The sequence below is a fragment of the Mobula birostris genome, chromosome 3 (genome assembly GCF_030028105.1).
Source record: "Mobula birostris isolate sMobBir1 chromosome 3, sMobBir1.hap1, whole genome shotgun sequence".
Classification (NCBI taxonomy): domain Eukaryota; kingdom Metazoa; phylum Chordata; class Chondrichthyes; order Myliobatiformes; family Myliobatidae; genus Mobula; species Mobula birostris.
Window position 1 is genome coordinate 187209325 of NC_092372.1, and position 16255 is coordinate 187225579.

At 36.7% G+C, this 16255-nt stretch overlaps 1 protein-coding gene across 5 annotated transcripts in view; it reads right to left on the reverse strand.

Annotated features, from left to right (window-relative positions):
* Nucleotides 1–16255, reverse strand: part of LOC140195486 (rho GTPase-activating protein 21-like) — a 348737-nt gene that overhangs the window by 58247 nt on the left and 274235 nt on the right. For all 5 annotated transcript variants that reach the window (XM_072253856.1, XM_072253852.1, XM_072253850.1 and 2 more), the window contains 3 exons: nt 5444–5602; nt 5140–5236; nt 4997–5039 (listed from right to left, as the gene is read on the reverse strand). In XM_072253856.1, coding sequence (XP_072109957.1) covers nt 4997–5039; nt 5140–5236; nt 5444–5602 — 299 coding nt within the window. The remainder of the gene's footprint in view (nt 1–4996; nt 5040–5139; nt 5237–5443; nt 5603–16255) is intronic.

Consider the following 16255-nt stretch of genomic DNA (forward strand, 5'->3'; position numbering starts at 1 on the left):
TCTGTATATCTACAACTCTGGTTAACATAGTTTTGTACTTGAAGGTACCTAAAAAAGTCATTATGTTCTAGGCCATGTTTGTCCTGCAGGATTTGGAAACTTTGTAATACTCTTTTATCTATAAATGAGAGGTAGGTTGTAAGACCTTTCTTTATCCATAGCTCAAATCTTTTATCTCCTCTGTTGGGAAGGAATTCGGTATCATATGCACACCATCTAAAGAGTTTTAACATGTTATTAATTCCACATGAATTAACCACCTTCTGCCATACTTTTAATGTAAGATTTATCCAAGCGTTTTTAAATTTTTCCAACTGGGCCATCAATCCTTTGTCAGCTATTGAGGCCTGAAGAGGAAAACTGTCAACTAATCCAAATTCTATTTCCTTCCATCTAGCCTTATGTTCCCTATTACACCAATATAACAGAGGGGTTATCTGTGAGGCATAAAAATAATTTCTCAGGCAAGGAAGAACCATACCTCCTCCTTCCTTCCCTAACTGTAAGGTGTTATATCGAATTCTAGGTTTCTTTCCTTGCCAAATGAAGCGGGAAATCCATTTGTCCCATTCCCTGAATTGATTATCATCCACCTCCACCGGTAAAGTACGGAAAAGATACAATAACCGAGGAAGAATATTCATTTTTATAGTATTTATCCTTGAATTTAAACTTAAGAAGGGGATAAGATTCCATCTATGCATATCTGCTTTTATCTCTGAGATTAATGGCCCATAATTTACCTGTGACAGTGTTGAAAGATCCTTCGGCAGGGTTATTCCTAAATATTTTAATGATTTAGCTTCCCACTTAAGATCATATGTATCCTGCAATTTTTTGGATGTGTATAATTTAGGAACATAACCTGCGTTTTCTTTACATTTATTTTATAACCTGATATTTTCCCAAAGTCATCCAACAGAGTAAACAATCGTATAAATGATTTTTCTGGTTCACTCAGATAGACCAAAAGCATCATCTGCAAATAACGCCACTTTCTGTTCAATCCCTGCCACCTTGATACCTTTTACGATTTCGCTCTGTCTTATTAGTTGGGCAAGCGGTTCAATATATAGCGCAAAAAGGAGAGAAATTGGGCATCCCTGTCTAGTGCCTCTCTCTAAGATGAAGGAGTCAGAGAGGTCCCCATTTATTTTAATTCGGGCTGTAGGGCTGTCATATAGAGTCTGAATTAATTTAATAAACTTTTCTTGAAAGCCGAATCTTCCTAACACTCTGTATAGGAATGCCCAACTAACCGAATCAAAAGCTTTCTCAGCGTCCAATCCTACTACCATTGTCTCTGTCTCGTTCTTATTAACCTGTTCTAATATGTGCAGAGTTCTCCTTATGTTGTCCTGTGTTTGTCTTTGTTGAATAAATCCAGTCTGGTCTAAGTGGATTAGGCCAGGTAAAAGCTTTTCCAATCTGCGCGTTAATATAGATGTAAATAGTTTGTAATCTAAATTAAGAACACTAATTGGCCGATAATTGCCACATTCTAGTTTATCTTTACCCTCTTTAGGAATAACTGAAATAATCGCTTCTCTCCAGGAAGAAGGAGTTTCTCCTCTCTGCAAGATCCAATTAAAGGTGTTAAGTAGTAATGGGGCTAACTGTGTCTTCAGGGACTTGTACCACTCTGAGGTAAACCCATCAGAACCCGGGGACTTTCCAGCCTTTAACCTAGAGATGGCCACGTTCAGTTCTTTGACAGTTACTGGTTCTAATAAACTTTCATTTTGTAAATCTGTAAGTTTAGGTAGATCTAAAAAATTCAATACACTGTCTATATCGGGCTCATTGGGGGCCCGGGGTTGGGAGTACAGCTCTCGATAATATGTTTCAAAACTCTCTTGAATTTTCCCTATTGTACTCTCCATAAGCTTTGTCTTTGGATTCTTTATTTTATGAATTGTATTGTCTGCTTGTTGTTTTCGTAACTTATATGCTAATAATCTAGCTGATTTACCTCCTACTTCATTATTCTTTTGTCTCAGGTAAAGAAAATTTCTTTGAGTTTCCAATGTATAAATATCGTCAATTTCACTTTGCAATTTCCTAATTTCTGCAATTTCCTAATTTCCTGTTTTCGATTTGAATTACTTTTGTTGCTATCTACAACTTGAAGTTGTTTTAATTTTCCTTGAAGGTCTGCTAATTTTTGTGCATTGATTTTTTTCATGTGAGTGGTAATGGAAATAATTTTCCCTCTCAGTACAGCCTTCAATGTATCCCATAAGATCACTGGTGATGTTTCTCCCATGTCATTAAGGTCTAGATATTCTTTGATTTCTCCCCTTAATCTCTCCATTACTTTCGGGTTATTGAGTATATGTGAGTTTAGCCTCCATAGTGTTTTCCTCATTTTCCTTTCCAGGATTAGAGACATAGAGACTGGGCTATGATCCGACAGATCAATTGTTGCAATATTACAGTTTTTTATCCTGAGTCTATCTGTATTAAAGATAAAGAAATAGTCTATCCTTGAATAGGCTGAATGAGGGAAAGAGTAATATGTATAATCTTCACTAGTAGGGTGTAATTCCCTCCAGACATCTATAATTCCCAACTCCTCCATCAATGAATTCACTTTCCGAGTCAGAGGTTTATTCTGAGTAACTATTCTTGAAGAATCTAATATAGGATTTAATCTAATATTAAAATCCCCTCCACAAATTACTACCCCTTGAGAACTGACCATTAGGTCAAAAATGTGTCTATAAAATGACCATTCACAACCTGGAGGAGCATAAACATTCAGCAATGTTATTTCTGTACCTTCTATTCTTCCTGTGATTTTTACAAACCGTCCTTCTTTGTCTCTAGTCTCTGAAATATGTTCATAATTAAGAGTACTTGATATTAAGTTAGCTACCCCTCTTTTGTGACTCAATTTATATGATGAATAAAATACATGCTTAAAGCCCATTCTTTTTAATTTTCCATGTTCAGATTGGCTCATATGTGTTTCCTGGAGGAAAGCTATTTGTGCCCTCTCTTTTTTCAATTTAGGCATAATCTTATTTCTTTTAATTGGATTCAAAACCCCATTAACATTATAGGAAATTATTTTTACCAATTCAGTTTGCATTTTTCTCTAGTAGAAAAAAAAACACTCTCCTTTTTTAATCAAACAGTAAGCAATCCCTTCTCAACAGTAAACCAAGACATATAACCACACCCTAGACATTTTTGAACGTGCAACATTTGAAAATTTTTCCCGACTTCCCACAGTGAGGCCTGAGCACCGACCCGCCTCAGTTCAGAGGGATAACCTCTATCTTCACCCTGTGTTAGAGGGCCCTCAGCAGTTTGAATAATCATAGAGAATTTTCTCCTATTTATGTCTCGACCATATTGCTATCATTCAAGTTATTCCGTCTAGTTTATTTTCAGTTACCAGTTTTCATTTTACCTTTAAGTCCAATTTACTCTTTTCAGTCATTTCTCTTAATTAATCTGTGTTCTCTGTACATTCCCGTCTGAATATTTGCAGCTTTTCCTTGTAGTTTGACACTCTGGTTCGAGTGGAGCGTCCTCGCCCCACTAACTGCCACGACTTCTGCCGAATCCTCTCCAGTAGCGACTCCGGTTGGGTGATAACTTTAATAGGTAGTCCCCGGTCCGCCAGGTCCAATGTTGCCTCCTCCACCGTAGCGTAAGTTTTTGTCCCTTCGTCGTAAAAGACTCTCAGCCGAGCTGGATACAGGGTCTGGAATCTGATGTTGTTTTCCTTCAGGACTCTCCATGTTTCCGTATATTCCTTCCGTCTGGCAAGAATCCCCAGTGCGTAGTCGTGGTCTAAACTGATTTTACAGTTGTTCCACATGAAACCTTTCTTTTGCCATGCCCTTTTAAGCACCTCTTCCTTCATTCTGTAACTGAGAAATCTGACCAGAATCGATCTGGGCTGGGCGCCTGCTGGAGGCTGTGGTGCCAACGCGTGGTGAGCTCTTTCTATCTGTAGGTCTTTTGCGGCCGGTATATCAAGGTTCTCTCTAAGTAGCTTCTCCATGAAGGGAATCATCAATCCGGGTTTACCTTCAGTTCCTTCGGGAACTCCGTAAATCCTCACATTTTCCCTTCTCGAGCGGCCTTCTTGATCTATTAGTTTCCACTGGAGCTGGTCTTGCAGCTTCAGCATTTCTGCTATCACCTCCTCTGCGTTTTGTAGCTTCTCTTCAATTCCAACAATCCTCGCTTCGGCTTCATCTATCCGCGAGTTAGTTTTTACTATTTATCCTTTAATATCTTCCAGCTGTTTGCTGTTATCTTGTCGGAACTCGCGAATCTCTCCGAGAATCAAGGACAGAGTCACCGATTCCCCCTCATTATCTCCGTCCTGGCTTGCCGTGGGGGAGCTAGGCCCGTCGCCTTGCTGCGTCTCTTTATGTTTATCAGCCTTCGGAGCGGACTTTTTAATCTTGTTCTTAGACATCATCCTTGCCCCTTTTATTAATATAGTTATGCAATATTAAGTATTTGTCTAAGTTCGATTATGGGGCAGTTTACCTTCTTTATTGTCGAGAGACCTTTTCCTTACACCGCCATTCCCTTGATGACCCGGAAGTCCCCCCACCAGGCACTTTTTTAAAAAATAAATACAGAGAGTGGTAGGTGCCTGGAACTTGCTGCCAGGTGACGTGGTTGAAGCAGATATTTCAGCAATGTTTAAGAGGCATTTAGAGAGCACATTAATAGGCAGAGAATGGTGGGAAACTGGCATCATTACAGGTACAACACAAACTGCGGGCTGAAGGGCATGTTCCTGTGTTGTACCTTTCTGGTTATGATAATTTTGAAAATTAAGTAAATCAGTGAAGTAAATTGATTTTTTTAAAAACCATAAAGAAAATCAGCCTAAACAGGAAAGTTCACATTTACATTCTCAACATTTGTGTAAAATATTATTTGTTACAAGTTTAACACCCTGGGAAAGTGAGAATGGACAAAGGAGATAGAATGCAATTTGCATTTAAAAAAAATTTCAAACCTTGTTTAGTCCTTTCAGGCTAGGCATTTGCTTCATTGATTTTCTGTAGAAAACAACAGTTTTTATTAAGTGACAAATTAAGTGTACAATTAATTTTATAATTATAATGCAAAAAACATTGCCTCTATTAATCAGTGACTTACAACTTTTCTTCTCTATAGTTATCTAATCCTTCATCATATGACTTTGATCTTTCAGTTTTTCCACTGGGCTTTGAATCAGTAGATGTTCTAATGGCTTCTAAAAAAAATGTGGGAGAAAAAAATAATGCAAGTAAACACAAAGTATAATTTTTTTCCCCAACTCTCATCTCTTGATGCAACTGTGTTACTGAAAATCATGATGTGGACCATTTTCTAGAAAGGCAACCCACCCGTAATGCTGTGCGGTACCTGTAAAAGCTGGAACTTTCCAGATCCAGAATACACTACACATGTAAACACCCACCTTGGTCATGTGATAACTGGCGACGAATAAAAGGGGCTGGTTTGGTAGGACTGGAAGGTATTGCTGTTGTTCTTAGAATTTCAGGGACTCCAGCTGAAATTACTGCTGATGCAGGAATGTGAGCAGATTCATGATCAACACTGGGACTTGTGGGTTCATCTAGGAGTAACATTAAGAATATCATAAATTATCAATGATTAAATATAGATTTGAAAATTTCAGAACGTTTCTAGATCCTTGTTCTGCTGAGACCCCAGTAAAAACAATTTATATGAATGAAATGAGCCAAAGGACTGTATCCTCCTGACATGTTCCTGTTTGGTATTACATTATAGTTAACAGTCCAACTCCATTTGTAAATCATTGCTGTTCCCATTAATGGTATGCCATACATTGTGATTACAGGCAGTGGTAATCCATACAAAATGACTGGCCGTGCTATTTTCTATATGGGACCATATGTGCAGCTTGTTCTTTCAATTAGAAATGCAGAACAAATTTTAAAGTTATTACTAGCAGAGTTAGAGCACCATGCAAATAAATTTATAAAATGTGTCACCAATCTTGGCACTGAAGACAAATGCAAACCACTATACCACACACAATAATATATTATGGTAAAATTGTTCAGGTTGCTTAAAGAATCAAATGGTTAAAACATTATATATTTTTACCCCCCTAAATCAAATCTTTTCCCTCCTACCACCTCTCATTTTGTATTCAATTTAACATTATTTCTCAATATCTAAAATATGAGATTTAATCCAATATCTTTGGATAAGAAATCAATACTTGAACTACTGAGTTTAATCAAATCTGAAAGCAGAGTTTATTATACATTAGAGAATGAGGCTACACATTGAATTCAACAAGCTGTAAACCAATGGTGAGTATTTTCTTTTCTACCTTATGCTCCTACAGCTACTTATGGTATAAAGCAATAAAAACAGAATGTTTTTGGCAGAAATGTTTTGTGACACTGAATGCAAAAATAAAAGTATCTATTAAATACTCCAAACAAAAAATAAAAATGTAGTTTCCCAGACTTGAAATAAATACACAATCTGTCTTCAATTAAATCATACCTTTGTCATGATTTGTCAAGAATGTAAAGAGTAAATGAAAAATATTTCATATGCCTGCACAACATGAAAAATGAAAGATAAATACAAAATTTTGTTGGGAAGTCATTCCCTGTGCTGGGTTCTGATAATAGCAAAACATTCTAAACTGGTTACTCAAAACAACCAAGCAATTAATTACTCAAATCTGCATTACCCATATAAAATAAATCCCACTTGGAGATCAGTTTCAGTATCATAATTGACCTGAGCAATCACTGTGTTAAAAAAATTTAATTGCACCCTGTACCGTATAGCCCACATTATAATAAGGGACTACTTTATGTTTTAGTAACATGTTGTTGCATGCACTATTAGGCGCATATTGATCTGAACGTGTGTACCAAGTTCGGTTTCAGCGGGTATAGAACGTTGAACCTTAGCTCCTGTCTCCAGCATTTTTATTCGTAGCATCATTGTATAACCAGGTCACATACACAACAAACTGGCGACGAGGTTAATGAAGCTACATCTTATCGGAACGCCGGGTTTTAGTTGATAATGACACTCGGAGGAAGAGCGCAAGGAAAGGAACAAGCCAAGGAGCGGGAGAAGGAGGCAGAGCGAGGCCGCGAATCTGAAAGGGAGCCGGAGCACAGCTGGGGTCGGGAACAATGGGAGACCAAGAGACACAGTAGGAGCTGCAGCACGTCCAGCCGAGACCACAGCCGGTGCTGACCCCCAGGGGCTGAAGGTCTGTCTGCCCCAGAAGGGAAATAAAAAGGAGCGACTCACACATCTAGACAGAGTGCGCTTGTGGCGCTAGCAAAAAGGACACGCAAGTCAAAAAGAAAACAAGGGGAAAACGGGGCTAAATTAACGAAACAAAGATGGCGATGATTGGAATCATTACAGCATTTGATAGTGGCATCAAACACTGGGCAACTTACATTGCGAGAGTGGAGTTATATCGTGAGGCTAACTGTGTTAATGATGAAAAGAAAGCCAGCGTCTTACTCAGTATTATGGGAGCAAAAACATACGGGCTGCTACGGAGCTTGTTTCGACCTGAAAAGCCAGATGACAAAATGTTCAAGCAAATAGTAGACACTCTCCAACAGCATTTAAACCCCAAACCACCGGTCATTGCTGAAAGGTTTTAATTTCACAAACGGAATCAGAGCAAAATTGAAAGCTTTTCTGAATATTATGCTGAATTGCGCAAATTATCAGAACATTGTCAATTTGGAGCCGGTCTATCGGACGCATTGAGGGACAGGTTAATGTGTAGCATGCACTGTGAAACCACACAGAAGAAGCTCCTGGATGAAAAAGACCTTACATTAGAGAAGGCACTGAACATTGCAGTATCAACGGAAACAGCAGCACGGGGTGCTTCAGAGATAGAACAAAAATCTCTAGAATATGCTACAAATAAAATGTCACTGAACAGAAATGAAGGAAAAATATGTTACCGTTGTGGGAACATGTCACATGACCCTGATGACCGTAGGTTTAAAGACAAAGAATGCAGAAACTGTGGCAAACAGGGCCACACTGGCAAAGTATGCAAAGCTAGTAAACAACAGAAAAAGGACAAAATACAGAGAAACAAGAAACCCCAGAAAGGAAAACACAACAATGTACACAAAATGGAAGAAAGCAGTTCTGATGAAAACGACTCAGACGAAAGTGGATTGTCTTGTCTGCAACTTCACAGCATGAAAGAGACAGATGATCGAAGAGTAATAAGGATCACTCCACAAGTGGCAGGCGTGAGACTGAAAATGGAGTTGGACACAGACTCAGCTTTAACAGTGATCTCTGTACATGACTACAAATGACTGTTTTCTCACATACCTCTAAAACGAACAAACCTACTGCTAAAGACTTACACAGGACAGAAAATGCGTCCCAAAGGTAAAATTAAAGTGACAGTGACCTATGGAGACAAAACACAGCAGCTGAACCTCTATGTACTGAATAATGGGAGGACCACCATGGCTGGGACGTGAATGGCTCAGGAATATCCAGTTGGATTGGCACACCATCAAGGCACTAGATGCGTCAACAAAGGAGGGCAGCTCAGCGGGGAAGACGTCCGCAGCTCTCCTCTCACCCATTGTTGCTAGACAGCATCGACAATGAGGACGAACGCAGTATCCGTGGCTGGACTTGGATGAAGATACAGAGGATGCAACGGAGACAGGTATTGCCAATGAGCAGGATGATGAATACTACCTAGCAGTAAAAGAGCAGATGTACCAGGAGAAATCGACATCACTCAAAAGACAACTACAGCAGTTACAGGAAGGTATTTTGCAGAAGTATCAGAAAAGGATAAAGAAACTAGATCAGCAATACAAGGAAAGAATACAAAATGCAGAGCTTTTTCTGCAACTGGAGACAGAACAAATGGAAAGGAATTATATTAAAGAGAAAAAAGTAGCAGTGAAGGAATTTGAAGATAAAAAGATTTGAGTTAGAAGAAAAGAAAAAGATGATTGAGAATGAGAGGCTAACAATGGAACTCACAGGAGATCTATGGTGGTAAAGCCAATAATGACTAGGAAACTAAGGAGGAGACCTAATGACCCTGTTCCAATTACAGACAAAAGACAAAAACCTGCACCTGCGCAGTTAAATTACTTGTTCACAGATGAACAGATAAGGGAAGATCTGCGAACTCTCAATAAGCTTAAATCTCTGAAAAAACCAGCATCTCCATCTTCTCTTGAGCATCTTCCCAGCACTCCTGAATCACCAGCACAAAGATATGAAGCATGAATAGAAGATGGAAAGTTATATTATGATAAGAGATGGTATCATAAAGGTCAGGCTATCTATTTGGAATCTCAGGAGAATAGAGATTGGCTGTGTAATTAACTCAGTTGGAACAAATGAGATATGGGTAAGGAAGACAAGTTATAGCACAAAGATGTGTATATATCCAGGAAAGCTGCACAGAGGAGTCTTCATTACATGAAGGCGATCTGCTGCCTAGAACTCTTAGCAAGTTGGAGGCGCACATCTTCTTAACTCCCTATGCTCAGAGGTCAACTGTTCATGACTTTTATATGGAAACCTGTATTAAAACAAACAAGTTTATTGACAGACTGAAGAACACACTAACTGAAGACACTTTCCAAAGCCATCTTAGTTTTGATGATTGTACATATTTTTTAAGAATAACATTCACCTTTTCACGGATTTCATTTTGCTTTCATCATCTTTGCAAGATGGAGGTGACTACTCATGATGGCTGGAACATGCCAATTTGTGGATTGTTCAATTTATTCCAGACAATAGAGTGAAGACCTATTTGCCTCAGTGCCAAACAATGTAGAGAAGACCTCTCCCCTTACAGAGACTTGAGTTATAAATGGGTCTGAGACCAAAAGTAAAAAAAAAGCTTGTTATAATTTGATATTATTAAGTTGCTAAGTAAAAAACGGCAGGCGTTTGTATGTTAAAGGTGAACATACTTGTTTAGCATAATGCCCCAGTTAAAAAAAAGTTGATACACTATTAAAATAAAAGGGGAGGAGTGTACCGTATAGCCTACATTATAATAAGGGACTACTTTATGTTTTAGTAACATGTCGTTGCATGCGCTATTAGGTGCACATTGATCTGAACGTGTGTGCCGAGTTCGGTTTCTGCCAGTAAAGAACCATGAACCCAGAACCGCTCCCGTCTCCAGCATTTTTATTAATAGCAATGTTGTGTAACCAGGCCACAAACACAACACACCCCTACCATTCTCTTGCAACAATGAAATTGGTTAATATGTTCTCAAACTTAATAGTAAGTTTAAAGCAAACTATAAAATTCTACATCATTAATCAATGGAGCAAAGGTAACATGCATGCCCACCTGCACAGAAAAATTGAATTATGAGACATTGTACTTTTTAAGACAATGAAAAGTACACCCAAAATCCCAAAGCAAAATATTACACGTCAAAAGTCTGAAATAACAAAAAATGCTGGAAATACACTCATAGACCCCGCAAAATGCTACCCGGCATAGCACTGACTTGTTACAATACGGTTATTCAATTCTTTATTGAAATCTTTTTTAATGACAAAAATTCATTCAAGTCTGCTCAAGAGCAGCTTCCATTACAGTAAACATTTAATCAGCCAATGACAGCACTTTACATACGCTCTGAGCTACTCACAGCCAATCAACTTTCAGTTCATGCTCTGCCTCCAACTGCATGTGTAAATGATCTTGCTCCCTCGCCAATTTATTCCAGTTTATTCACCCATAATGTCTGGAAAACAACCTGCAACTTCCAGTGAGGGTAGCACATCTAATACGCCTAGGAAAAGCATTCGCATGGATGTGAAACTGCAAGCGATACAACATTTGGAAGCTAGTGAGCATCAAGTTGATGTTGGCACCTCATTGAAATTGGCTACATCAATGATCAGAACAATTATAAAAAAATGCAGACAAGATAAAAGCTCTGCAATGACAACCTCAAAGTATAATCAACTAAGGTAGCTTGGTCAAGAAGCTATTTGCTTGAAAAAATGGAAAGTATAAATATATAGGTGGATGAAAACAACAAAACCTGCCCCTAAGCCAACTAATAACAACGGAAAAGGCAAGAAGCACCTTCAATCATATTCAAGAAGAAGATGTCAGTAACATTCACAGCCAGCAGAGGCTGGTTTGATAGACTGATAACCTCCATGGCATACATAGCTGGTGAAGTGGCTAGTGCAGACAGCAGGACAGCCCAGGAGCTTCAAGAACTGGCAGAGCAATGCATCCTGGGTGAATCTGAGGACACTGACTGAGAAGAGGAAACACCAGCAAGAAACCTCATCAGAAAATTCCTCAGCACTAGCATCACCACAATCACACAAATCATGGACCAGTTCATCGAGAATGACCCTGCCTGGGAGCGAAGCAATAAGGCAAAGAGAGGTGTTCTCAATATGATTTCCTGCTACTGAGAACTGTATCATGAAAGGAAACTTAAGAAAAGGCAGTGAAATCTCGCCGCCTACTTGAAGAATCCAAAGTTAAAGGAGGACCATAGTCTGACCCTCTAATATGTAACCACCACCCGTTTCCCTCTGCTGCTACTGCGATGTGTTGCTGCTCCACTGATGTACAGGTTAGGCCTATTTATGTGTTTGTTACTCCACGAATTACTGTACTCTATCATATAACAGGTTTGATTTTTTTAATATAAATCAGGCACACATGTCTATTTATGTGAAGTTATAATGACCCTGCATAGTACTGATTTACAAAGTGCTCCACCTCCGAGGAACACATCCTCAGTATTAAGTGGGTCTAAGTGTACTCAACAGTTCACACAAACCTTTAGACTATACCATATACTATCCAAATAGTTAACTCCTCAGATCACTTATATTTCATAGAAAATTACCCCAGATAAGCTGCTCTCATAACCACACTGGGCAACAACCCCATAAATTCATATTATGTACTCGCTTATGGTATCACATGCTTCTTTTTTAAAATCTGGTGACCAAAGCTTTACAGAGTAACTTAATTTCACTGTGACTTTACTGATTTTACACAATGTATGCAAGCTAATTATACATTTTTTCACTGGACAAGAAAAAGAATGAAAGTGACATGTGACATATGACATGCTTACTTTCATCAGATAGGGCTTTGAGTACAAGGGTTGAGATGTCATGTTACAGCTGTTAGGATGTTGCCGAGACTGCACCTGGGATAGAGTGTGTGGCGTTCAATACGCCAGACTATAAAGAGATAGTGATTAAACCTGTGAACGTGCAGAAAAGATTTCACAAGGATGTTGCCAGGGCTTGAGGGCTCAAGTTATAAGGAGACTGTATAGACTGGGAATGGTTTCCCTCGAGTAAAAGAGGACAAGGAGTGACCTAGTAGAAATTTATAAAATCGTGAGGTCAAAAAAAGACCTGTGGATCAAAGTGTGCTATATATATGGAATGAACTGCCAAATAAAGTGATAGAAGAGAGGAAATTTACAGCATTTAGAAAACAGCTGGACAGACATATGAAAAGGAAAGATTTACAGGGACATTGGTGTAATACAGATAAGTGGAACTAGCTAGGGAAGGCATTGTGGTCATCACAGATGAATTGGGCTGAAGGGCCTGTTTCTGTGCTAGATAACTACTGGAAACCTTTTCCAACATGAGAGGAAACTGAGATGATGCATTCCACTTCGAAATAGATACCAAGACAATGGAAAACAATTTGTATTAAAGAAATTCTAAACAATTTTTTTTTTAAGAACAAAGATATATTTAAGATAATAAATAGAAACTGATTTGATTCAGGATCATCTTATCAGTATTGTAGTATAAATAAGAGTGAAGACTGACTAATTATCATCAGCGTGTGGACTGTGCTCTCCAAATAAATAACTGAAACATTTCTTGGAAAGATGCCAAATAGCTGCTCTTGTGACAAACCTGCAATGCACACATACTCCATTTCTATTGTTTACTACTACTTGAATAAACTATTTTTCTTAGATTCTCTGAATATATTGCTACACCATTTAGGACTACACTACAGTGCACACATTCCTCAACCTCTCAGAACACTTTGGACAGCAAAGATGCATACATTAGGATGGTCTTTATTGACTATAGCTCAGCATTCAATACTATCAAGCCCTCAAAACTAATCAATAAGCTTCAACACCTTGGCCTCAATACTTCCTTGTGCAATTGGATCCTCGATTTCCTCACTTAGTTCAGATTGGCAACATCTCCTCCACAATCTTGATTGGCACAGGTATACCATAAGACTGTGTGCTTAGCCCCCGTTCTCCTCGCTTTATACATATCATTATGAGGCTTAAAATTTCTTTATCCTGACATGTGTTTAACTGTTTTCTTTAGATATAAAGTTTCATATGTTAGTTAAACAGTTAAATGTTTTAAGTTGGATCCTATTAAGCGTAAGAAAACATTTAAAATTATTAATCGATTCCAACCCGATATAATTTTTGTACAAGAGACACATGTCACGTTATGTGATAACAATCGATTTTTTAAATTTTGGAAGGACCCTCAGATTCACGCAAACTCTCAAAGTAAGATTAGGGGTGTTTCCATTTTTATTGATTCCAATATTTTCTTTAATCAGGAGGATATTATATCTTATATTAATGGTAGATTTTTGATTGTTAAAGGAACCATTTATAATAAGAAAGTGGTTTTGGTTAATATATATGGACCAAATACTGATGATCCTTCATTTTTTAAAGATATTTTTGCTCTATTACCTGATTTAAATAAGTATATGTTATTAATGGGTGGAGATTTTAATATTTGCTGAAATCCCTTGTTAGATAAATCATCATCTAGACATCAACTTCTTACTCATTCTGCATCACTTATTAATTCCTTTTTAATTGATTATGGTTTAATTGAAGTCTGGAGACACATGCATCCTACTGATAGAGAATATTCCTTTTTTTCACATGTTCATAATAAATATTCGAGAATCGACTATTTTATAGCTGACCCTCGACTCTTACTTAATCTTCAGCAATGTGAATATGATGCAATTGTTATTTCTGATCATGCTCCTTTAAATTTAATATTTGATTTGAAAGATGTTGTTTCTACAAGACCACCTTGGCATTTTCCAGAACATTTGTTACAAAGTTCAGATTTTGTTGAGTTTATTGAAAAAATACAGGAAACGTTTCAAAGTTAGTAACTTGGGATACGTTAAAAGCTTATTTACATGGTCAGATTATTTCTTATTTAGCTATGTTGAAGAAACAGACAAAAATAGAATTAGATAAAATTGCGAAACAAATTAAAGAATTAGATAATCTCAACGCAATCTTTCCAAACATTGAATTGTTTAAGAGTGGAACTACAATCACAATATAATTTATTATTAACTTATCCTATTGAAGGATATTTGCTTAAATTAAAAAGTCAGTTTTATATTTTTGGGGATAAAAATAATAGGCTATTAGCTTCCCAAATAAGGGCTGCTAAAGTTAAAAGACAAATTTTAAAGATTCGTAAAGATAATGGAGATATAGTAAGTAATTATGATGATATTAATAATATCTTTCAGGATTTTTATTCTAATCTTTATAAATCTCAGTTTCCAGCAGATCCCTCTAAAATGAAAGCTTTTTCATATAAGATTAAATTTCCTCAAATTACTGCTGAAGATCAACAGACCCTTGACGCTCCAATTGTTGAGCATGGAATTCAGAAAGCTATATGGTCCACGCAATCAGGTAAAGCTCCTGGACTCGATGGTTATTCCGTAGGATTTTACAAAAAATTTAGAAAATTACTTTCTCCATACCTTTTGGAATATTTCATGAATCTTTTGAGAAAGGTAATTTACTTTCTTTTTATGAAGCTTCTGCTTCTTTAATCCTTAAGAAAGATAAATATCCTACTGAATGCTCATCTATAAACCTATATCACTATTAAATGTGGATGCTAAAATTCTTTCCAAGATAATCGCTAACCATTTGGAAAACATTTTATCTAAAATTATCTCTATGGATCAAACAGGCTTTACTAGAGGTCGTTACTCTCTTTCTAATGTTCGGAGATTGATGAATATTATATATTCACTATTATCCAAAACACCCCAATGTGTTATTTCTCTGGATGCAGAAAAGGCATTTGATAGAGTTGAATGGACTTATTTGTTTAATGTATTAGAGAGATTTGGCTTTGTTAATAATTTTAATAAGTGGATTCAAATGATCTATAAGAACCCTATCGCTACCGTCATTACTATTAATCTTAGGTCTCTTTTTTTTTTACTTCCACGAGGTACTCAACAAGGGTGTCCATTAAGTCCTTTATTATTTAATCTCACATTGGAGCCTTTGGCTATAACAATTCGTGAAGCTAAAGATATTCATGGTATTTCTATAAATGGGACCATACATAAGATTTTTCTTTATGCAGATGATCTTTTGGTTTATATCTTGAATCCTGAAGAATCTATTCCTAATCTTTTGGAATTATTAAATGATTTTGGAAAATTTTTAGGATATAAACTTAATTTAAATAAAAGTGAATTGTTCCCTTTAAATGTTCCTGTTTTTATATATAAGGATATTTCATTTAGAATTGTGAATTCTTTTAAATATTTGGGTATTATCATTACAAAAAAATATAAAGATCTTTATAAAGCTAATGTAGTTCCCTTATTGGACTCTATGAAACAATTATTTTCTAGATGGAATTCTCTTACACTTTCTTTAATAGGTCATATTCATGCCGTGAAAATGATGATTTTACCTAGAATTTTATATATTTTTCAAAATATACCTATCTTTCTAACTAAAAAATTTTTTGATCAAATTGATTCTACTATTTTGTTCTTTATTTGGAATAATAAAAAAAAAACAAGAGTTAATAAGTTTCAGTTACAAAAATCTAAAAAAGGTGGACTCGCGCTACCTAATTTAAGATTGTATTATTGGGCTGTTAATACTCGACAATTATGTTTTTGGTTATATTGGCTTGCTAAGAACCAAAAACCAGCTTGGATTGATTTAGAATTTAAACTATTAATCAATTTTATTTAACTTCACTATTAAGGAGCTCCATTACCTATACAACTTGCTAAAATTTCTAATTTAAATTTCTACCCTGTTATTAAACAGTCCTTACGGATTTGGTTTCAGTTTCGCAACTCTTTTAATTTCAAACAATTTAAATTGTCCAGTCCTGTATTTCGAAATTTGCTATTTAAACCTTCAATT